Genomic DNA, 23,156 nt, shown 5'->3' with positions numbered 1-23,156 from the left:
GTTTGGATCTAACCCCGGCATTTCATCATAGTTCCAAGCGAACACATCTCTGAACTCTGTTAATAATGCTATCAAATCCCTTTTCTCCTTCTCCCCTAGAGTTTTACACACGAACAAAGGCCTCGGGTGTTCTTCAGTCCCTAAATTAATCTCTTCCAACTCTTCCTTCTTTTGCTTTGCTTCATCTTGGAGTTGGAAAGGGGCATTTTATATGCTGCTTTGCAGATGTTCTTTTTCTTGTATACTTAGGATGTCGGGGCCAGGGGAGTTCTGGTAATTTTACTTCGCTGGACCCCCGAGTTCCTATAGGATACACCACCAATATCCTCCACCTGGGAGAATTTCCTTACAAAGCCCTAGGTCTTCGATTGCTGTTGCTCATTTTTTGGTGTTTTCTTTTGGTGCTTCCTCCCTCAGGGTGTCCTTCCGTACTGCTTTTTGTCTGGGTGTTCCAATGGTGCATTCCTGCACAGGCCTTATTTTGTTGATCCCTGGTAACGCAAGCTCTTCATAGAAACTCGCATCCACTAAATGTGCTTCTCCCGCATCAAAGGGTGTTACAGTGGCTGAGATGCTAATATCCTTCCCTCTCCAGCTAGACTTTATGCATTGATGCCAACTTGAAGGAACACACCGATGTAAATGAATCCATGGACGTCCCAGTAGGATGTGATAGCTAGAGCTTCCATCCACCACATGAAACTTATTATTGGTCTTTATGGGGCCAACCTCCAAGACAGCATTAACACACCCTCTAGATTTCACACCCACTCCATTAAAAGCATTGAGCCCGACTTGAGTAGGCCTTATCTGATCAGCAGAACCTCCCATTTCTAGAAATATATGAGTGGGTATGATATTTATCCCTGATCCAGCATCCACCAAGGCCCTTCTGACCTTCATGCCTTCTACCACTGCTTCCCTATACAATAGTTTATTATGGTAGAACTCCCCATTAAATGAGTCAGGGTCCCGAAACACTAGGGCATTTGCATGGGCCTTTGCTAATCTTGTGAGTTGAGCGTTGATGCCCCTAAAACCTTTTTCATGCTTCTGAATGACTCCTATTAGAGCTCTGGCCACCTCTTTCTGAATGTGGGATTCCAAGCCAAGTTGGTTGAACATGATTCTACAACCTCGAGACTTCAAAAGACCTCTTGTCAAGGTGTCTTCATCCAAGGGCTCCTCCATGGTAACCATCTCTTCTGCTTCATCTACGATCTCTGTCAGCATTACCTCTCCTTCAATGCCTATCATTCCAACATCATGTTGAGGAAAAGGAGTGCTTTTTACTCCTTCTTGGTTTTGTTCCCCATTTAGGAGTATCTTCCCTTCCTTCACTTGCCTATGAAACATCGTCCTCACCACATAACAATCGGTTAACCCATGGCCCTTATTGCGGTGCACCATGCAATATCTTGGATCTCTCAAGTCTTCAGATGTTGGTGGCTCTCTATCTGTTCTGGGGTTTAATGTTCCATCCTCAAACCATCCATTTACGACAACCATGGCCTGAGCTTTGGAGAGAGGTAGTGGGGGTGGAGGACTGCTTTTCTTAACACCCTTAGAATAGGAACTCCTTCTGCCCCTGCCATCAGCGGCACACACTTCCAGAGGAGAAACTTCTTTATATCTCCTTCCATTGCGCTTCATTGCCTCTGTTATGTCAGATGCTCTCTTTAAGAGATCAGAGAAAGTGTTTATGTTGCTCATAGAAAGATAAATTTGGGATCCATCTTCCACATTTCTAATACATCCGTACACCAATTGTGGCTCTGGGAGAGTGTCTATACAAAGTAAAGCTTGATCTCTGTACCTCTTGACGGACGCTACCAATCCTTCTCCTTGTCTCTGTTTCACTCTCCCCAGATCCATGATGTGCATGGAGGGTTCCTCTTCCAGGAACTTGTTGTAGAACTCCGTTACTAATTGCTCCTAGGTGTTGATGCTACTGACTTTCAACTTGCAATACCACGTGAATGCCCTTCCTGTCAGTGATTTTGAGAACTCCTTGATCTTGAGCTCCTGGTGGTTCCTGAACACCCCGAGATCATCCAAGAATGACAGGATGTGTTCTTTGGCACTTCCAGTACCATCAAATTTACGAAAGGTAGGTGGTTGGTACCCCTTAGGGTATGGTTTCGCCAAGATATGATGCCCAAATGGTGGACTTATCTCCCAAGTGGGCTCACTTGCTTCTCCTTTGCCCTTTAGAATACGTGTCAACTCCCTACGAGTGACTGGGGTGTTCTCGTCTTCCTCCATATTCTCCTGGTTCGCGAATGGAGGCGGTGAGGGGGTTCTATACCTCGTTTGATCTCTAGCCATCATTTCTGTGATCAAAGCTTGCATCTTTATTTGGTTGTCTATCATATAGTTGTACACATGAGCAGGAATGGTTACATGAGTGTGCATGCCAGTGGTACCTCCAGCATGGGGTGTGAAGAAATTTGCATGGGCATGAGCTCCTTCTCCTCCTGCACCCAGATTCTGCTGCTCCATGTGTTCCTCTTCTTGGTTGTGCCCGTCCTCGTCTTGAGGTGATCCCAAACTGAGGTTGAGATCCCGAGGAGTTATTGAGCGTCGCTTAGGTGGTCGATTCTGCCCAGGATGAGTATTGCTAGATTCAGCCATCACGTCGAAGTGTTCCTCCCCAGTGGAGTCGCCAGATGATTCGGGTGAGTTTCGTGAAAAATAGATTAAGTGAAAAAATAATAGTTAAGGTAAGAGATTAGGGGTAAGTAAACTTGTGAGGAAGACACTTCTGTTAATGGCAAATAAACAATACAAGAACTAATAGTGAGGAAGAGAGGTGGAGAACAAGTGTTGAGACCTCCACTAATGTCACAAGAGGATGAATGAGCTTTGTTTAAAGTGGACAGGAATGGTTTACAAAGAAGAGAAGCTCTCAGAAGAGGATGAAGGTGAAGGTGAAAGTAAAGGATGAAAAGGGTTTCAGGGTCTATGAAGAAGAAGATGATCAAGGTGAAAGTGAAGAGTGAGAGTGAAGGATGAAGGATGAAAAGTGAAGTAAAAAGATGATTTACAGAGGTGGCTTGAGGTCCTTTTTATAGCGTAAAACCATGATGAAGAGGACACCCCTTGGCTAATGGTTTTAGTCTGACATTTGGTTTACTGCTCTTTCCAAAATATCTTTAGGTATTTGGGATCACCTCAAGTCTTGTCAACTGAAAAGGGTAGGAAGTTGATTCCCACACGTTAAACTAAAGCTCCTGACATGTGACATTAGTGAAGGGACATCTAGTTTGGTTTTCTTTCAACTAGATGACACCTTTACACTCCAAATCCAACCAATCCACTTCCACCAATATAGTTCCCACTGAAGAGAAATTCAACTCCTCAAGGTGTTATTTTGGGTTCCATCCTTTTAGCCCAATACCTTTAGGAGGAACTTAACTATTTTTTGACCATGTTTGTAGGTCATTATAAAAATAATTATGTACAAAAAAGGTTTATATTTTTAGTACACAATCAAAGTGCATCTTTTGTCTTGGATTCTCTATAAACATGCCGTAACAAAATGTTAAGTTGTTAACCATTAATTGTAGAACCACGAAAGAGTCTCGCTCGAATCTCTATTTTTGTTTCTTTTAAATCTTTGTCTTTATCTCTTTGTTTTCTTTAATCTTTTTTTAATATTATCATTGTTGACAGATAATCGGTTTTGTTTATATAATTGAGAATTGCATAGTTATAATATTGAATAATGTTATATGTACACTAAAATAAGTTATTAAAGTTAGTCATCAGTATAAAATATATATTAAAATATAAATATACATTAAAAATAAATAAAATTATAAACGACATCTATCTATGCAGAAAACGGAAGAATAGAAGGATCTATCTCTTTGTCTTTGTCCGATACACGACGAAAGGCGGTGCGCTAAAAGCTATTGGTGAGATGAACCAGTGGAGACTTCGGGGGAGGGTGATCACTGTCGGAGAAGCCAGGTTTCGAAGGTAAGGACCGAAGAGGGAACGAGCGGGGAATGTGGACCTGAGACATAAGCAAGAAAGAGGGCCAGAGAAATCTCATAGGAGGAAAGAGGTTGATACCGACTTAGTAGTAGAGAAAAGGCTAGTGAGTGATCAACCGGCAAGCAATCCGGGTAGTGGAGAGACGAAAAGAGTTGAGGTTGCCATCGTCGAAGCAAATATGAAATGGTTGAAGAGGAGCTTGGTGGGGAGAACTTTGAAACCGGTGGACCCAAAATCGTTGAGGAAAACGCTGTGTACAAATATGCCGCACATTGTGGACGTCAAGGAGATTGGAGCGTCAAAAGTGTTGCTAACTTTGATACTGTGCAACATGCTGACGATGCGTTTGCTTTCAACCTGAATACGTTGTTACAATTCTTCCATAGGGTCTGGCGTTGGGAGAAGGCAGACCGTTGTGACACTCGAATAGTGTGGTTGAAGTGCTACGGGATCCCGTTACATGTCTGGTCGCCGGAGACGGTTACAACAATAGGCCGACAATGGGGTGAGGTGCTTCAGTGTGATTTACCAACAGAGGGAGGTGCGGCGTTTAAACCTGGAAGGATCCAAGTTGAGACAGGGGTGTTTGACATAATTCGAGAGTGGGTTCAAATCTCTGTTGAGAATAACGTATATGGAGTTTTTGTGAAGGAGGTGGGTTCTGCTGCTTATGGGAAGGACAGTGTGGGGAGAGGGGAGTACTGGTGCGGTATTTGCAACCACACTTACTAACCGGCAAGTGCACCGGGTCGTACCAAGTAATACCTTACGTGAGTAAGGGTCGATCCCACGAGGATTGATGGATTAAGCAACAATAGTGTTTGATAGGATTAGTTAGACAGACAGAAAATAGTGTTGGGAGTTCAAAGACATTAAACAATAGCAAAAATATTAAAGAAGGGCAAGTAATTAAGATGGGAATAATATATGGAGAAGACAGTTAAGGTTTTAGAGTTATCTATTTTCTGGATTGACTTTTCTTATTAACTATTTTAATCATGCGAGATTTAATTCATGGCAAACTAATTGTGACTAGACCCTAATTCCTTAGACCTTCCTAGTCTCCTCTAAAATTCATCAACTGCCAATTCCTTGGTCAATTGATTCCAATTAGAGGGTGATGATTAAATTCCAATTTATATGCCACAAGAATCCTAATTGTCCAAAAATAAAGAGATTATATGTCACGTATCCCGTTAAATACAAACAATTAGAAATTCAGGATAATATGTTTTCAAGTTATTGTTCAAGTAAAGAGCTTTTCCAAGTTTTACAAGAACTCAAATAGAACATGGGTCATACTTCCGTTCCACCCAAATTCATAAAATAAAGAACGAAAACAATTATTGAAATATAAATTAAAACATTAATTAAAATAGAAAAATAGTAATATTAATCCATACAATAGACAGAGCTCATAACCTTAACAATGGAGAATTAGTTGCTCATAGAATATGAAATGTAAATTTGTATGGAATAATGTTTTTGGAATATCTTCTTCTGGAACCACCCTATTGGGATCCCTTTTATAACTAATCCTAATAATTTAAAAATCAAATTTCTAAAATTAAAATTAAAATAATATCTTTTCCTAAAATAAGATTTGAATTTAAATTCGAATTAATTAACAAGTCTTCAGCTGAAGGGTGGGACCACTTGATTTGTCCATTCTACAGCTTCTAATATGTGATTTCTGGGCTAAGAACTGGGTCAAAACAGCCCAGAAATCGCCCCCAGCGTTTTTCTACATTTTCTGCACGTGGCGCATGTGACGCGTCCGCGTTGTCCACGTGTTCGCGTCATTTGTGCAGATTCCAGTCCACGCGTTCGCGTTAGGCACGCGATCGCGTCATTGCGATTTCCTCCATTCCGTGCGGTTGCGTGAGCCATGCGTCCGCATCGATATTCGCTGGTCATCTCCTTGACTTCTTCACTTTCTTTGCAGAAACTCAATCAAATTCCGCCAAATGCTACCTAAAATAAACAGTATTGTACAAAACTCAAAATAGCATCCATAGTGGCTAAAATATAATTAATTCTTAATTAAATTCAACAATTTAGATGCAAATTCACTAGAAAAAGATAGACAAGATGCTCACGCATCACAGCACCAAACTTAAACTGTTGCTTGTCCTCAAGCAACCAATACTAATATAAGCTTAGGATGTGAATTTGCATGAGAATGAGAGTTCGATTAAGCTCATGTCTGTTCTTATAGTGGGGTTTACAACTGCAATCCTGAATAGTTTTGACATCTCACTTTATCCTTTGAAGTTCAGAATGATTGGCATCCATAGGAACTCAGAATTCAGATAGTGTTATTGATTCTCCTAGTTCAGTATGTTGATTCTTGAACACAGCTACTTTATGAGTCTTGGCTGTGACCCTAAGCATTTTGTTTTCCAGTATTACCACCGGATACATAAATGCCATAGACACATGACTGAGTGAACCTTTTCAGATTGTGACTCAGCTTTGCTAGAGTCCCCAGTTAGAGGTGCCCAGAGTTCTTAAGCACACTCTTTTTGCTTTGGATCACGACTTTAACCGCTCAGTCTCAAGCTTTTCACTTGACACCTTCACGCCACAAACACATGGTTAGGGACAGCTTGATTTAGCTGCTTAGGCCAGGATTTTATTCCTTAGGGCCCTCCTATCCATTAATGCTCAAAGTCTTGGATCCTTTTTACCCTTTGCCTTTTAGTTTAAAGGGTTATTGGCTTTTTCTGCTTGCTTTTTCTTTTTCTTGTTTTTTTCTTTATTTTATTAATTTTTTTTCGTAAGCTTTGTGTTTTCACTGCTTTTTCTTGCTTCAAGAATCAATTTTATGATTTTTCATATTATCAATAACATTTTTATTTTTCATCATTCTTTCAAGAGCCAACAATTTTAACATTCATAAACTTCACTATCAAAAATATGCACTGTTCATGTCATGCATTCAGAATCACAGAAAACACCACCACATTTAAGTAAATAAGACTATTCTTCAATATAGACCCACTTTCTCATGCAATATATCACTCTTGTATTTTTTATTTGAAATTAAGCTTAGTGAGTAATACATCAGACATTTTTTTTTTCAGAATTAAAGCAATAGGGAGAACTAAACTAGTCCTAGGATTCTAACTAATAAAGGATCATGCAACAAACAAAGAAAAATAGCAAAAAACCAGAACATAACATACACAAAGAGGGGAGGAATAAAAAATGAAAGGAACTCAACCACCTTAGTTATCCTAGCAGTCGTTTATTCTTCAGGTTGTGCTCCTCAGTGAAGATGATTTGCCTCCCTTTTGGTGCCATAGGAATAAACAGAAAACCTATAAGCGAAGCGTCAACACCAAACTTAAAGGTTTGCTTGTCCTCAAGCAAAGAAGAACTAAAAATAAAAATAAATAGTGAGAGGAAAGAAGAATATACAGGTAAAATAACAAGAGAGAATTAGGATTGGGAGAAAAAAAGATAAGATAATTGGCAAATCAGGGAAGCTGTGCGGCGCAAGCGACGCGGCCGCGTGGGGCACGCGGTCGCGCAAATTGCGCTTATACTGATTGACACGGTCGCGTCGGTCACGCGGTCGCATCGGTCACGCGGTCGCGTGACCCGTTTTATGCTACTGGCGCGAGGGCAGCCTCGCACTCGCACAACTCTCTGTTTGAAATTTTATTTTTTTTGCCAAATCTTGGGTGACGCGATCGCGTGGGGCATGCGATCGCGTGAGTGGCCATTAGAAGGATATGACGCAGATGCGTGAGCCATGCGTCCGCGTGAGTAGAATTGGGCGTTCAGCGCGAATCCAGCACCACTCTAGCACAACTTTCGGTCGTGCACCCTTTTCACGTCGAATTCCAGGGCACGCGGCCGCGTGAGTGACGCGGTCGCGTGGGAGGCCAATGTTCCCACCCGACGCGGACGCGTCATCGACGCGGTCGCGTGGAACAATTTGTGCCAAAGGCACTATTCTAGCGCCACTCCCTCGCAACTCTCTGTCAAATTTATTTTTTCACACACACCCATCCGACGCGGACGCGTCAGCGACGCGTTTGTGTCGTGTGCGCTCTTTTTTTTTTTTTTTTGAAATAGCTTGAGGTGTTCAGTTCCTGTGATAGAATAGCTGCATGATCAGAAAGATAGTAAGAATTTAATAAAAACCAAACAAGTAAGAAAACTACTACTACGAAAAATAACTAAGGATACGAAATTATCGGGTTGCCTCCCGACAAGCGCTTCTTTAACGTCACTAGCTTGACGGTCAGTTCTGCTAGTTCAGCAGATGAGTGGACCTCTGGCGATCAATCTCGCCTCCAAGATAGTGCTTCAACCTCTGGCCATTCACTGTGAATTTTCTGTCAGAATTCTCTTCATGTATCTCCACATGACCATATGGTGAAGCTCTGGTAACCACAAATGGTCCTGACCACCGGGATTTCAGCTTCCTGGGAAAGAATTTGAGCCTTGAATTATATAAAAGCACTCTCTGTCCTGGCTCAAATATTCTGATGGCAATCTTCTTATCATGCAGTAGCTTGGTTCTCTCCTTATAGAGCTTGGCATTCTCATAGGCTGAATATCTGAATTCATCAAGCTCATTCAACTGAAGCATCCGCTTAATTCCTGCAGCTTCTGAATCAAGATTCAGATACCTAATTGCCCAATAAGCCTTGTGCTCCAGCTCAACTAGCAAGTGACAGGCTTTGCCAACTGATATGGGGACATGCCAATTGGGGTCTTGTATGCTGTCCGGTATGCCCAGAGAGCATCATCAAGCTTTCTAGACCAGTCCTTTCTTGAAACACTGACGGTCTTCTCTAGAATCCTTTTGAGTTTCCTGTTGGAAACTTTAACCTGTCCACTTGTTTGAGGGTGATTGGGGGTTGCCACTTTATGACGGACTCCATATCTATGCAGAAGAGAGTCTAGCTGTCTGTTACAGAAGTGACTTCCTCCATCACTAATGAGTGTCCTTGGGACACCAAACCGGCTGAAGATATATCTCTGAAGAAAGCTCATTACCACCTTGGCATCATTGGTGGGTAAAGCCACAGCTTCCACCCACTTGGACACATAGTCGACTGCCACTAGAATATAGTTGTTTGAATGTGAGGGTGGGAAAGGTCCCATGAAATCAATACCCCACATATCAAACAACTCAACCTCAAGAATTTCCTGCTGTGGCATTTCATGGTTGGCAGGGAGGTTTGTGGCTTTTTCACATCTGTCACAGTGCTTTAAAAATGCTCTTGAGTCTTTGAAGAGAGTCAGCCAGTAAAACCCGCTCTGAAGGACCTTTGTAGCTGTCCTTTCACCACCAAAGTGGCCTCCATACTCAGAACCATGACAGTGCCAAAGAATCTGCTGTTTTTCTTCATCTGGGACACACCTCCGGATAATTCCATCTGAACACCTTTTAAAAAGGTATGGTTCCTCCCAAATGTAGTACTTTGCATCAGTCAATAGCTTCTTCACTTGTTGCCTACTGTACTCCCTTGGGATAAAATTCATGGCCTTATAATTTGCAATGTCTGCAAACTATGGAGCCTGCTGAATGAGGAACAATTGTTCATCTAGAAACGTCTCATTCACAGTTATGGGTGGTTATACTCCTGCTTCAGGCTCAATTCTGGAGAGATGGTCAGCTACTTGATTTTCTAACCCTTTCCTGTCTTTTATCTCAATATCAAACTCCTGAAGGAGCAACACCCATCTGATTAACCTTGGTTTAGAATCCTGTTTGGTTAGAAGGTACTTCAACGCAGCATGGTCAGTATAAACAATAACCTTAGAACCAAGTAAATAGGACCTAAACTTATCAACAGCATACACAACAGCTAATAATTCTTTTTCTGTAGTTGTGTAATTCTTTTGAGCATCATTTAACACACGACTGGCATAGTAAATGACATGTACAAACTTACCATGCCTCTGTCCTAAAACAACTCCTATAGCAAAATCACTAGCATCACACATTAATTCAAATGGTAAATCCCAGTCAGGGGAAGCTATAATGGGAGCAGAGGTAAGATTTGCCTTCAGAGTTTCAAAAGCATGCAGACAATCAGAATCAAAGACAAAAGGAACATCAACAACCAACAGGTTGCTCAATGGTTTAGAAATTTTAGAAAAATCCTTTATAAATCTTCTATAAAATCCTGCATGACCCAAGAAACTCCTAATTGCCTTAACATTAGTTGGTGGTGGTAATTTTTCAATTACCTCCACCTTTTTTCTCTCAACCTCAATTCCCTTACTTGAAATCCAGTGTCCAAGAACAATGCCTTCTGTAACCATAAAATGGCATTTTTCTCAATTTAAAATAAGGTTTGATTCTTGACACCATTTCAAGACAAGAGATAAATGTTTAAGGCAGGATTCAAAAGAATTACCAAAAACAAAAAAATATCCATAAATATCTCAATAAACTTTTCAACCATATCAGAAAAATTGAAAGCATACACCTCTGAAAAGTTGCTGGAACATTGCAAAGTCCAAATGGCATTCTCCTGTAGGCAAATACTCCAAAGGGGCATGTGAATGCTGTCTTCTCTTGATCTTGAGGGTCCACTGCAATTTGATTATATCCAGAATATCCATCTAAAAAACAATAAAAAGCATGACCAGCTAACCTCTCAAGCATCTGATCAATGAAAGGGAGGGGGAAATGATCATTCCTTGTAACAGTATTTAGCCTCCTGTAATCTATGCACATTCTCCATCATGTGACTGTTCTTGTAGGAATAAGCTCATTCTTTTCATTTTTGATCACTGTCATCCCTCCTTTCTTGGGAACTACCTATACAGGACTTACCCAAGGACTGTCAGAAATAGGGTAAATAATACCTGCTTCCCATAATTTCATTACCTCTTTTTGGACCACCTCTTTCATAGTTGGATTGAGTCTCCTTTGTGGTTGCACAATTGGTTTAGCATCATCTTCAAGAAGGATCTTGTGCATACACTTGGTTGGACTAATCCCCTTTAAGTCACTAATGGTCCATCCAAGAGCTGTTTTATGGCTCCTAAGCACTGAAATAAGCGCCTCCTCTTCTTTAGGATTCAGAGAAGAGCTAATAATCACTGGATATGAATCATTTCCACCCAAGAACACATATTTCAGAGAAGGGGGTAAGGGTTTGAGCTCAAGCTTGGGGGCTTCCTCCTCCTTAATTGGCATGTTCATCAGCTCCTTTTGGGGTGGTGAATCATCAACTTCAACTAATTCACACTCAGAAATAGGATCTAGAACATCATCAAGTACTTCAGTTTCCAGTACTTCTTGAACAAGTGGTTCAATAACATCTATTTTCATACACCCCTCAGAATCATTGGGGTGTTTGAGGGCTTCAAAAACATTTAGGACCACCTGTTCTTCATTGACCCTCAGGGTTAATTCACCCTTTTGCACATCAATCAGAGCTCTACCTGTAGCTAAAAAGGGTCTACCAAGTATAATAGAGGGTTTTACCTCCTCTTCCATGTCTAATATAACAAAATCAACAGGGAAGATAAATGGTCCTACTTTCACAAGTAAATCTTCAACAACACCTACAGGTAATTTGATAGAAAGATCAGCAAGTTGAAGAGAAATATGAGTGGATTTTACCTCCTCAATTTGAAACTTTTTTATCACTGAAAGTGGCATGAGGTTAATGCTAGCTCCAAAATCACATAAAGCTCTCTGAATGCCGACTTCTCCAATGGTGCAAGGAATGACAAAGCTCCCTGGGTCTGGCATCTTCTCAGGAAGGGTGTGTTGAATAATAACACTGCATTCCTTGGTTAGCACCACTGTTTCTTGTTCCTTCCAATTCCTCTTGTGGGTTGATGAGCGGATAATTTATACGCTTTTTGGCATTGTTTTTAGTATGTTTTTAGTAGGATCTAGTTACTTTTAGGGATGTTTTTATTAGTTTTTATGTTAAATTCACATTTCTGGACTTTACTATGAGTTTGTGTATTTTTCTGTGATTTCAGGTATTTTTTGGCTGAAATTGAGGGACTTGAGCAAAAATCAGATTCAAAGGTTGAAGAAGGACTGCTGATGCTGTTGGATTCTGACCTCCCTGCACTCAAAATGGATTTTTTGGAGATACAGAACTCGAAATGGTGTGCTTCCAATTGCATTGGAAAGTAGACATCCAGGGCTTTCCAGCAATATATAATAGTTCATACTTTGCCCAATTTTAGACGACGCAAACTGGTGTTCAACGCCAGCTCTCTGCCCAATTCTGGCGTCCAGCGCCAGAAACAAGCTGCAAAGTGGAGTTCAACGCCCAAACTAGCACAAAAGTTGGCGTTCAACTCCAAGAAGGACCTCTACACGTGCAACATTCAAGCTCAGCCCAAGCACACACCAAGTGGACCCCGGAAGTAGATTTATGCATCAATTACTTACTTCTGTAAACCCTAGTAGCTAGTTTATTATAAATAGGACCTCTTACTATTGTATGAGGATCTTTGGTCTCAGTTTTAATCCATTGTTCATCTTAGGAGACTATTGATCACGTTTTGGGGGCTTGCCTCTCGGCCATGCCTGGACCTTTCACTTATGTATTTTCAACGGTAGAGTTTCTACACTCCATAGATTAAGGTGTGGAGCTCTGCTGTTCCTCAAAGATTAATGCAAAGTACTACTGTTTTCCTATTCAATTCATCTTATTTCGCTTCTAAGATATTCATTCGCACTTCAACCTGAATGTGATGAACGTGACAATCATCATCATTCCCTATGAACGCGTGCCTGACAACCACTTCCGTTCTACATTAGATTGAATGAGTATCTCTTAGATCTCTTAATCAGAATCTTCGTGGTGTAAGCTAGAATGATGGCAGCATTCAAGAGAATTCGGAAAGTCTAAACCTTGTCTGTGGTATTCCGAGTAGGATTCAATGATTGAATGACTGTGACGAGCTTCAAACTCGCGAGTGCTGGGCGTAGTGACAGACGCAAAAGGAGGGTGAATCCTATTCCAGCATGATTGGGAACCTCAGATGATTAGTCGTGCCGTGACAGGGCATCTTGGACCATTTTCACAAGAGGAGGGGATGTAGCCACTGACAACGGTGATGCCCTTGCATAAAGCCAGCCATGGAAAGGAGTAAGACTGATTGGATGAAGACAGCAGGAAAGCAGAGGTTCAGAGGAACGAAAGCATCTCTATGCGCTTATCTGAAATTCTCACCAATGATTTACATAAGTATTTCTATCCCTCTTTTATTATTTAATTTTGAAAACCCCATTACTATTTTATATCCACCTGACTGAGATTTACAAGGTGACCATAGCTTGCTTCATACCAACAATCTCCGTGGGATTCGACCCTTACTCACGTAAGGTATTACTTGGACGACCCAGTGCACTTGCTGGTTAGTTGTGCGAAGTTGTGAACCATGGTATTGGCATCATGTTTTTGGCGCCATTACCAGGGAAAGAAAGAGCAATGAATTTTACATAATCAAGGTGTAATCACAATTTCGTCCACCATGGGTCAACAATTCTTTCATAAATTTAGCATAGAGAGGCATTTGCTCCAGAGCCTCTGCAAAAGGGATGTTGATCTGCAGCTTCTTGAAGACATCTAAAAATTTAGAGAATTACTTTTCTTTGGACGCCTTCTGAAACCTCTGAGGATATGGCATTTTTGGCTTGTATTCAGGGGCCTTTGGTAAGGTAGGATACGTGTCAAGAGAGTCAGGGAACGGGTTGTTTGCCCGCTTAGGAGGGGTGTGCTCTACTTCTTCCTTCTTCTCCTCTAGAGCTTCCTTTTCAACTAGATCTTCATTGACCTTGGTCTCAGAACCAGCCACCTTACCACTTCTCAATTGAATAGCCTTGCAATCTTCTCTTGGGTTCACCACTGTATCACCAGGGAATGTATTTGAAGACCTTTCAGGTAATTGCTTGCTCATTTGACCCATTTGCACCTCCAAGTTTCTAATGGAGGCTCTGGTTTCTTGTATGAAACTCATCATCATCTTCCATTTAGAATCTTCTTGGGATTTAGAATTTGCCTGCTGAGGTGGTTGTTGTTGCTGAGACTGAAATTGGCGGTTATTATGGTTGTTCTATTGAAAACCACCCTGAGAAGTATTGTTGAAGTTCTGAGGTCTCTGAGGTTGATCTCTCCACCCAAAATTTGGGTGATTCCTCCACCCCTGATTGTATGTCTTAGAATATGGATCATTGTTGGGATTTCTAGGACCACTCCCCATGTAATTCACCTGTTCAGAAGAGGGTTGAGCATAATCATAATTATCATTTTGCATAAAGTTACCTGTCATGTCATAGGAGGTATCTTGGGGTGGATTTTGAATGTTGATAGCTGAGACTTGCATGCCACCCATCTGTTGAGTAAGTAGATTTATCTGTTGAGACATAAGCTTGTTCTGAGCAAGAAGAGCATTAACAGCTTCTACTTCCAACACGCCTCTCTTCTGAGTGGCCTCAGAGTTCACAGGATTCCTGTTAGATGTGTATAAATATTGGTTGCTTGCAACTAATTCAATCAGCTCAATAGTCTCCTCTGGTGTCTTCTTCTTGTGCAATGAACCGCCTGCAGAAGTGTCTAGGCTCATCTTTGACATCTCTCCTAAGCCTTCATAAAAGATATCCAGTTGGGTCCACTTGGAGAACATGTCAGGAGGGCATTGCCTAGTCAGTAGCTTGTATCTCTCCCAAGCTTCATAAAGAGTTTCACCGTCCTTCTGCTTGAAGGTCTGAATCTCCAACCTAAGCTTAGTCAGCTTCTTTGGTGGGAAAAATTTAGTGAGAAACTCTGTAACAACCTTTTCCCAAGTATTCAAACTCTCTTTTGGTTGGGAATCTAGCCATAGCTTTGCTTTATCCCTCAGAGCAAATGGGAAAAGCATGAGTTTGTACACCTCTGGGTTTACTCCATTTGTCTTCACAGTATCACATATCTGCAGAAAATCAGAAATAAATTGATTTGGATCTTCATGAAGAAGTCCATGATACTGGCAGTTTTGTTGCACCAGGGTGACCAATTGTGGCTTCAACTCAAAGTTGTTTGCAGTTATAGGAGGCACCACAATACTTTTTCCATAGAGATCCGCAGTAGGGGCAGAATAAGAGCCAAGCACTCTTCTCTGTTGATCATCCCCATTCGGATTTACCACATTGGCATTAGCATTATTATTTGCCATAGTGGATTCAGCAGCCTTGCAAAGTCTTGCTTGTTGTAAACGTCGCCTGAAAGTTCTTTCAGGTTCAGGATCAAAGTCTAAGAGATGTTCTTTGTCTCTATTTCTGTGCATACACAAGCAGAAAATAAGAAAAAAATGGGACTCTCTACGTCAGAGTGCAGAGAAGTCCCTGTGAGGTAACCTGTGTAAAATAATAAAATAAAAATACTAAATAAATAAATAAATAAAATTTCGAAAATAATAATTGAAAATAAATAAAAATTTTGAAAATTTAAAAGAAAAATTAAACAGAAAAATTAAAATAGAATCAACTGAGTAACACCAAACTTAATTTCAGAAATTAAGAAAAATTATTAGTATTATTTATTAAATTTTTTTTTGAAAAAATAATAAAATAATATTTAAATAAAATTAAAATTAAAACGCCTAATCTAAAAAATCAAACAACTAATAGTTGTTAATCACAGTCAATCCCCGGCAACGGCGCCAAAAATTTGGTGCGGTATTTGCAACCACACTTACTAACCGGCAAGTGCACCGGGTCGTACCAAGTAATACCTTACGTGAGTAAGGGTCGATCCCATGAGGATTGATGGATTAAGCAACAATAGCGTTTGATAGGATTAGTTAGACAGACAGAAAATAGTATTGGGAGTTCAAAGACATTAAACAATAGCAAAAATATTAAAGAAGGGCAAGTAATTAAGATGGAAATAATATATGGAGAAGACAGTTAAGGTTTTAGAATTATCTGTTTTTTGGATTGATTTTTCTTTTTAACTATTTTAATCATGCGAGATTTAATTCATGGCAAACTAATTGTGACTAGACCCTAATTCCTTAGACCTTCTTAGTCTCCTCTAAAATTCATCAACTGCCAATTCCTTGGTCAATTGATTCCAATTAGAGGGTGATGATTAAATTCCAGTTTATATGCCACAAGAATCCTAATTGTCCAAAAATAAAGAGATTATATGTCACGTATCCCGTTAAATACAAACAATTAGAAATTCAGGATAATATGTTTTCAAGCTATTGTTCAAGTAAAGAGCTTTTCCAAGTTTTACAAGAACTCAAATAGAACATGGGTCATACTTCCGTTCCACCCAAATTCATAAAATAAAGAACAAAAACAATTATTGAAATATAAATCAAAAAATTAATTAAAATAGAAAAATAGTAATATCAATCCATACAATAGACAGAGCTCCTAACCTTAACAATGGAGGATTAGTTGCTCATAGAATATGAAATGTAAATTTGTATGGAATAATATTTTTGGAATATCTTCTTCTGGAACCACCCTATTGGGATCCCTTTTATAACTAATCCTAATAATTTAAAAATCAAATTTCTAAAATTAAAATTAAAATAATATCTTTTCCTAAAATAAGATTTGAATTTAAATTTGAATTAATTAACAAGTCTTCAGCTGATGGGTGGGACCACTTGATTTGTCCATTCTACAGCTTCTAATCTGTGATTTATGGGCTAAGAACTGGGTCAAAACAGCCCAAAAATCGCCCCCAGCGTTTTTCTACATTTTCTGCACGTGGCGCATGTGACGCGTCCGCGTCGTCCACGTGTTCGCGTCATTTGTGCATATTCCAGTCCACGCGTTCGCGTCAGGCACGCGATCGCGTCATTGCAATTTCCTCCATTCCGCGCGGTTGCGTGAGCCATGCGTTCGCGTCGGTATTCGCTGGTCATCTCTTTGACTTCTTCTCTTTCTTTGCAGAAACTCCATCAAATTCCGCTAAATGCTACCTAAAATAAACAGTATTGTACAAAACTCAAAATAGCATCCATAGTGGCTAAAATATAATTAATTCTTAATTAAATTCAACAATTTAGATGCAAATTCACTAGAAAAATATAGACAAGATGCTCACGCATCAAGTACCATGGTCGGAAATTCTGTCGCCCATGGTAATGTCCCGATGATGGTGGCGGTGCAGTGGGATCATGCGGCGGACTTGATTGATGGTGGTGCACTGGTGGCTGAGGACGAGAAGGACAGAATAGTAACTCCCAATGTGCTGTTAAATGATGTTAACATTGATTATTTGAAATTCAAACAGGATAAGCATGTACCAAATTCAGTTAGCTGTACAAAGGATGAAGGAGGAGCGGATTCTAAGGGTTTGGTGGAGAATAATGAGGAGGGGTCTGAGAGGACGGTTACTCAGGTGTGTGGTACTGGGGAAGGAGGAATTAATTCCGGGTTTGACAGTCCACGTGATCTCTATCTTTGGGGCCAGTCTATGTGTTACCATGCTATGATGAGTAATGTGGAGAGGTATGAGATGGGCTTGGGGTCTCGTGGCCCAATACCAAGCCAATTAGAAAATGGGTGGAGAGGCCATTGTGTACGGCGTATGGGAAGTGGGGCGGATAATGGGTTGGAGCAGGTTGGGAGGCGGGCTGACCGGGTACATGGAGGTCCTTCTATTGTGGGCGAAAACGGGTCGGATGATCCGTGTCTTATGAAGGGTGATCCAAGGGCTGCGTCGAAGGGGGCGTCTAGGCGGGGCGTGAATGGCTGGCACGGGTTCATCGCGGAGGCTGCCACTGGCATCGAAAAGGCAGAGCCCGTCGATTTGAGGGAAGTGGAGGCTGGGACATGGAACTTGGTGGCGGATCTGGAGGAAGCTGAAGCCGTAGATTGCGATGATATGGGGTTGAGGAGGGGATGGGCGAACGTGTGCGATGCAGTTCGGAGGCAGGAGCTGGGGACCATAGCAGGGGGAAGGACGGGTAGGAGTCCTGATGCTGGTTCCCCGTTGGGACTGGATTGGGAAACCGGGGAGGGGAGGAACTCGGTAGCACACTGCACAACAAAAGGAGACGTGCAGTGTGTGGCTAGCGGGGAGGGAACATCACGAGGAGCAGTAGGGTATGGAATGAGGACAGAGCAGCGTTCAGTGGGTGACTAAGTCAAGGGGACGCATGAAGATCAGCTGCAGGAAAATGAAGCAACTTGGGCTCCGGTGGTAGAATCGGGAGCGGTTTTGTACGATGAGGAAGCAGATATTATGGAAATTTTAAAAGCACAAAATGAGGAAGTAGCGGCGAAGAGAAGGTTGGTGAAGCAAAAAGAAAAAGCGAGAAGAATTCGGCCAAAGCATAAAAATAAGGTGTGTAAAAATTTGATTAAATGATTATAGGCTGTTGGAACATTAGGGGGTTGAGGGGAGACGAAAAATTGAGTATGGTGAAATCTTTGAAGAAGAAATATAACTTAAACATGATAGGATTGCTAGAAACAAAAAGAGAAGTGCTTTCTAAATATGATATTTCAAGGCTTTGGGGTCATAGTACTGTTGGTTGGGAGTTTCTGGAGTCTGTAGGGACGGCTGGGGTTTAGTATTGATTTGGGATGATGTAGTGTTTAAAGTACAGAATTGTCATAAAGGTGAGTGGTGGCTGTGTGTGGAAGGCATGATAACAACGACCAACTTCCATTGTGCTCTTTGTTTGGTGTACGGAGCGCATGGGAGGGAGGAGAAGCGGGGGGTGTGGGAAGAACTCAGCTATGTGGCGGGGTTGTGTCAGGTTCCGTTCTGCTTTTTAGGGGACTTTAATGAAATTATGTATGCTGAGGATCGCAAAGGGGCGACCAGCTTGCCGACAACAGGGGAAGAGTTTAAAAGATGGGTGCATGACATACAACTGATGGATCTAGCTCTTACTGATAGGAAGTACATATGGTTTCGGGGTCGGTCCTGTAGTCGGATTGATAGGGTTCTGGTCAATGTGGAATGGACTGAGAAGTTCTCGGATATTCGACTAAAAGGTGGTCCACGAGGGTTATCTGATCACTGCCCGTTGATTGTGGAGGGTACAAAATTACAAGGGGGTCCTAGACCGTTCAGAAGTCTGGATTCCTGGTTTACGCATGAGGGCTTTCTGAGAATGGTGAAAACTGAATGGAGAAGCTTAGAAGATGCTCAATTTACGTGTAAGCTAAAGGCTTTAATAGTTCCTCTGCGGCAATGGCACAAGAATACCTTCGGGGACATGGATAAGAGACTAATGAGGTTTGAGGAGGAGATCACAAGACTGGGCAATTTGGTAAGTAATAGGATATATGATGGTACAACGCAGGCTAGAAGAAAGGCGTTGGTGAGCTTTTGTGAAAAATAGTACGTTAGGAAGGAAATCCACTGGAAGCAGATGTCTCGGTCCCAGCATGCGGCCAACATGGATAAGAATACAAGATACTTTCATACTATTGCCTCGGCCAGAAGAAGGAATAACAGGATAGATGCTTTGATGATCCATGGACGACTTGTGCGGAATCAGGCCAGGATCAAAGGTGCCATTAGGGGGTTTTACAAAGATTTATATCGGCAGGAATATGTTCCAAGGATTGGGGTTAGGGATGGGTTGGTGAAACAGATTAGTAGAGATGAGGCTGCAGCGTTGGAGGTGTTGCCATCGGAGAAGGAAATCAAGGAGGCAGTGTGGGATTGCGGATCGTCCAAGACTCCAAGGAGTGATGGGTACAACATGAACTTCATCAAGAAATTCTGGGAGGACATTGGCCTGGAATTCATTGCAGCGGTACTAGGATTCTTCCAAAGTGCTAAGTTACCAATGGATTTGAATGTAACTTGGGTGACACTAGCCCCGAAGGTGGAGGGTGCAAAGGAGGTGAAGGATTTTAGGCCAATTAGTATGGTGGGATGTGTGTATAAAGTGATCTCCAAGGTGTTAGTGAGGAGAATGAGGTTCATTATGCCAAGGTTGGTAGGAGAGACTCAGACGGAATTTGTAAAAGGAAGAAAAATTTATGATGGCGCACTCATAGCATGTGAGATAGTTCATTGGCTGAAGACAAGGAACAAAACAGCGCTATTATTAAGTTGGATTTCCAAAAGGCTCATGATAGAGTGAGATGGAGCTTTGTAGATGTTGTGTTACAGAAAATGGGTTTCGGCCTAAGGTGGAGGAATTGGGTGAGGGAGTGTGTTACTACAGCTACTATGGCAATCCTGGTAAATAGGACACCATCCAAGCCGTTCAAGATGGAAAGGGGACTAAGACAAGGAGACCCCCTTTCTCCACTTCTGTTTGTACTAGTGGTTGATGTTCTGCATAGGATGCTGGGGGAAGCAGTCAGAAACGGGCGCATTGCCCCGTTGTTGGTGGGAGGAGATCATATTGAACTGTCACACCTATAATTTGCATATGAGACAATTTTGTTCTGTCCACCAGAGACGAAAACAATTGTAAACTATAAAAGGCTGTTGAGGAGTTTTGAGCTGATGTCCGGGTTGAGCATTAATTTTGATAAGTCAAATCTGATCTCGGTGAACTGCGAGCAAGGTTGGGTTGATCGTGCGTGTGGATTACTGGGGTGCCAGCAAGCTTCTCTACCTGTTAGATACCTTGGGGTTTTCTTTAGGAGTAAATCCGCGCCTGGTGAAGACTTGGAAACCAATCATAGATAAGGTGGAACAGAAGCTAAGTTTATGGAAAGCAAAGGTTTTGAATAAAGCAGGCAAGCTTGTCCTCATCAAGTCGGTACTGAATAGCCTACCCATTTATTACTTGAGTTTGTACAAGATGCCGAAGGCGGTAGCAGACAAGCTGATTACTTTACAAAGGAACTTTATGTGGTGCAAGGAGGATGGAACCTACGGGATGCCGATGGTCAAGTGGGAGCTGGTTCAGGCTCCAAAAAAGGCTGGGGGCTTGGGAGTGGGAGATGCAGTACTTCGAAATACCGCACTCTTGTTTAAGTGGTGGTGGCGGTTTTCAAAGAAAGATTGCCCGCTGTGGAAGAAGATTGTGTGTTCTTGCAACAAGTTGAATCCGAAGGTCATGCTAGCAACTCAACCTTTACCGGTAAAAGGGGGGCATTGGAAAGACATATGTCAGCTGAATATCAAAGAACAAAGGGTCCGAGAAAAAATTGTTAGTGGTCTGGCAATAGAGATCGGCAATGGTAGGAGAACTCGATTTTGGGAAGATAACTGGGTCCAGGGTGGTCCTCTAAAAGTGAGTTTTCCAAGATTCTTTTCCGTATCAAGACAACAAGGATCTGTCATTGGGGACTGTGGGTTCTGGGATGGACTGGAGTGGATATGGAATTTTCAATGGAGAAGGGAGTTGTTCCAATGGGAGCTGGAACTTGTCCATAAGCTTCATGAGCGGTTAAGGCCAGTGAAGTTGTCATCTGCGAGCGAGGATTCTGTTGTGTGGAAGTTCGATAATAAAGGGGTGTTCTCTACTAAATCCTTTATGCAGGTCTTACAATCGGAAACGTTGTCAGATGAGATCACGAGCTATAGCTTCACAAGTGTACCCTGGAGAGGCTTGATACCCCCAAGAATTGAGCTTTTTGGATGGTTTGTACTAGTTGGTAGAATTAATACTAAGGAGAGGTTGACTAGATTAGGAGTTGTTATTAATAGTGTTAATATGTGTGTCCTGTTTAACAAGGGGATAGAATCTGTTGAGCATTTATTTCTTCTTTGTGAGGTAACTTGGCAGGTGTGGTGCTCCTGGCTGCGGTCCTTGGGTACAGAGTGGGTAATTCCTGGAACCATTAAAGAGCTGTTTGTGAGTTGGATTGGCATGCCCAACAGACGACAAGGACAGAAGATGTGGATGACGGCTTTTTTGCAGTGATCTGTAACGTCTGGTTGGAACATAATGCCAGAATCTTCAATAATAAAAGAGCAAGTATCGAGATCATTCAAACAAGGACGTGGTTGAGTTACACAGAATGGAATAGCTGTGATCCTTTTGGTGGTTGATGGCACTGCTGAAGATGCCAGGGGATTGGTTTCTTTGTTTACAGTATGATTATGTTTTATTTTGTACTTTTTGCTCCACTTTAATGTGTTGAGTTTGCTGTGTTTCAAAAAAACACTATATTAGTGACTGATTTTAGTATACAAATAATATTTTTATTATTATTTATATCTATTTTAACAGATAATAATTTTTAATTATCAATTTTAATGTATATATATTCTTATTTTGCGTATTACTTTTCGGCTCTATTTTTTTAATAACTCATATAAATATGAATAATTAATTAGGATTGATTAAGTAATCAGTTTACTCATCTGCTTAAATAAGTATTAGAGTTTGAATTTTATTTTGTATATACAGTAATTCATTGACTAAGTATAGACTCTTAAAAAAATAGACACTTAACCAACTTGGGCTTGTCGAGTGGTTAGCTCACTCGTCCGCTTAAATTAGTGTCAGAAGTTTGAATTTCGCCTTGTGCATGCAGCAACCCATTGGCCAGCAACAAACCCTTAAATGGAACTCAGATTCGCGATGAATTAGTCCTTTGTCTATCGAGTTGGGGAATACCATGGACAATAAAAAAAATAAACACTTTAGCCCTTAACTTTTGTAATTTAAGACAATACAATCTCTTTGTTTATGAGTATTTTGTGGTGGTTTAAAACTTCCATAAACTATTAATAAGTTTATTTTTAAAAAAAAAATTTACTGATGATAATTAAGCGAAAAAAGACCATTATTAAAAATAATTTTCTATAAAAAAAATTTGTTAATCTATTTAATTGTATTATTTCACTTTTTTTTACATTGTAAATTTATTATTACTAAATGTCAGGTTTTGAATATAATTAAATAATAATAACAAGAGAAAATTACACTCTCATCTTTTAAGAGATGCTAAAATAATATTTTTCTCACATTTATTCGTAAAATGTACATTCTCTTATTTTATAATTTTTAAAAAATTTTCTCTTTAATCCATTTTAAAATTTTTTTGTTGACTAACATCAACTTTACCCATTTTTTTATAAAAAAATTATATAAAAATATCTTTTAACAATTTTTTTTATTAAATTTTGTTTATCAAAATACCTTTTAACAAATTATTTTTTTATTGATTAAATTGTACTTTTATCAATTTTTTTTTAAAAAAATTGTTAATGATTAAATTTTTTTTTATAAGATAACATATTAAACTTTTTTTCAAAAACATAAATGAA

The 23,156-nt window shown here is 40.6% G+C and overlaps 2 protein-coding genes and 1 non-coding gene across 3 annotated transcripts; 2 read left to right on the top strand and 1 right to left on the bottom strand.

Annotated features, from left to right (window-relative positions):
• Positions 1-378: 378 nt before the first annotated feature.
• On the bottom strand, positions 379-1,875 carry LOC112732914 (uncharacterized). Its single transcript, XM_025781734.1, has one exon. It carries the CDS (start codon positions 1,873-1,875, stop codon positions 379-381), a length of 1,497 nt encoding a protein of 498 aa, XP_025637519.1.
• Positions 1,876-14,635: 12,760 nt separating this feature from the next.
• On the top strand, positions 14,636-14,739 carry LOC112738505 (small nucleolar RNA R71). Its single transcript, XR_003169462.1, has one exon. It is a non-coding gene; the product is annotated as a small nucleolar RNA R71 (small nucleolar RNA).
• Positions 14,740-18,606: 3,867 nt separating this feature from the next.
• LOC140177478 (uncharacterized) lies at positions 18,607-20,335 on the top strand. Its single transcript, XM_072210590.1, has 4 exons — positions 18,607-19,239; positions 19,471-19,878; positions 20,094-20,165; positions 20,270-20,335. The coding sequence occupies exons 1-4, from the start codon at positions 18,607-18,609 to the stop codon at positions 20,333-20,335; spliced, it is 1,179 nt and encodes a 392-aa protein (XP_072066691.1).
• Positions 20,336-23,156: the final 2,821 nt, after the last annotated feature.

The sequence above is a fragment of the Arachis hypogaea genome, chromosome 13 (assembly GCF_003086295.3).
Source record: "Arachis hypogaea cultivar Tifrunner chromosome 13, arahy.Tifrunner.gnm2.J5K5, whole genome shotgun sequence".
Lineage (NCBI taxonomy): Eukaryota > Viridiplantae > Streptophyta > Magnoliopsida > Fabales > Fabaceae > Arachis > Arachis hypogaea.
Note: the sequence above shows the minus strand (reverse complement) of the source record. Positions and strands in the feature narration are given on the sequence as shown.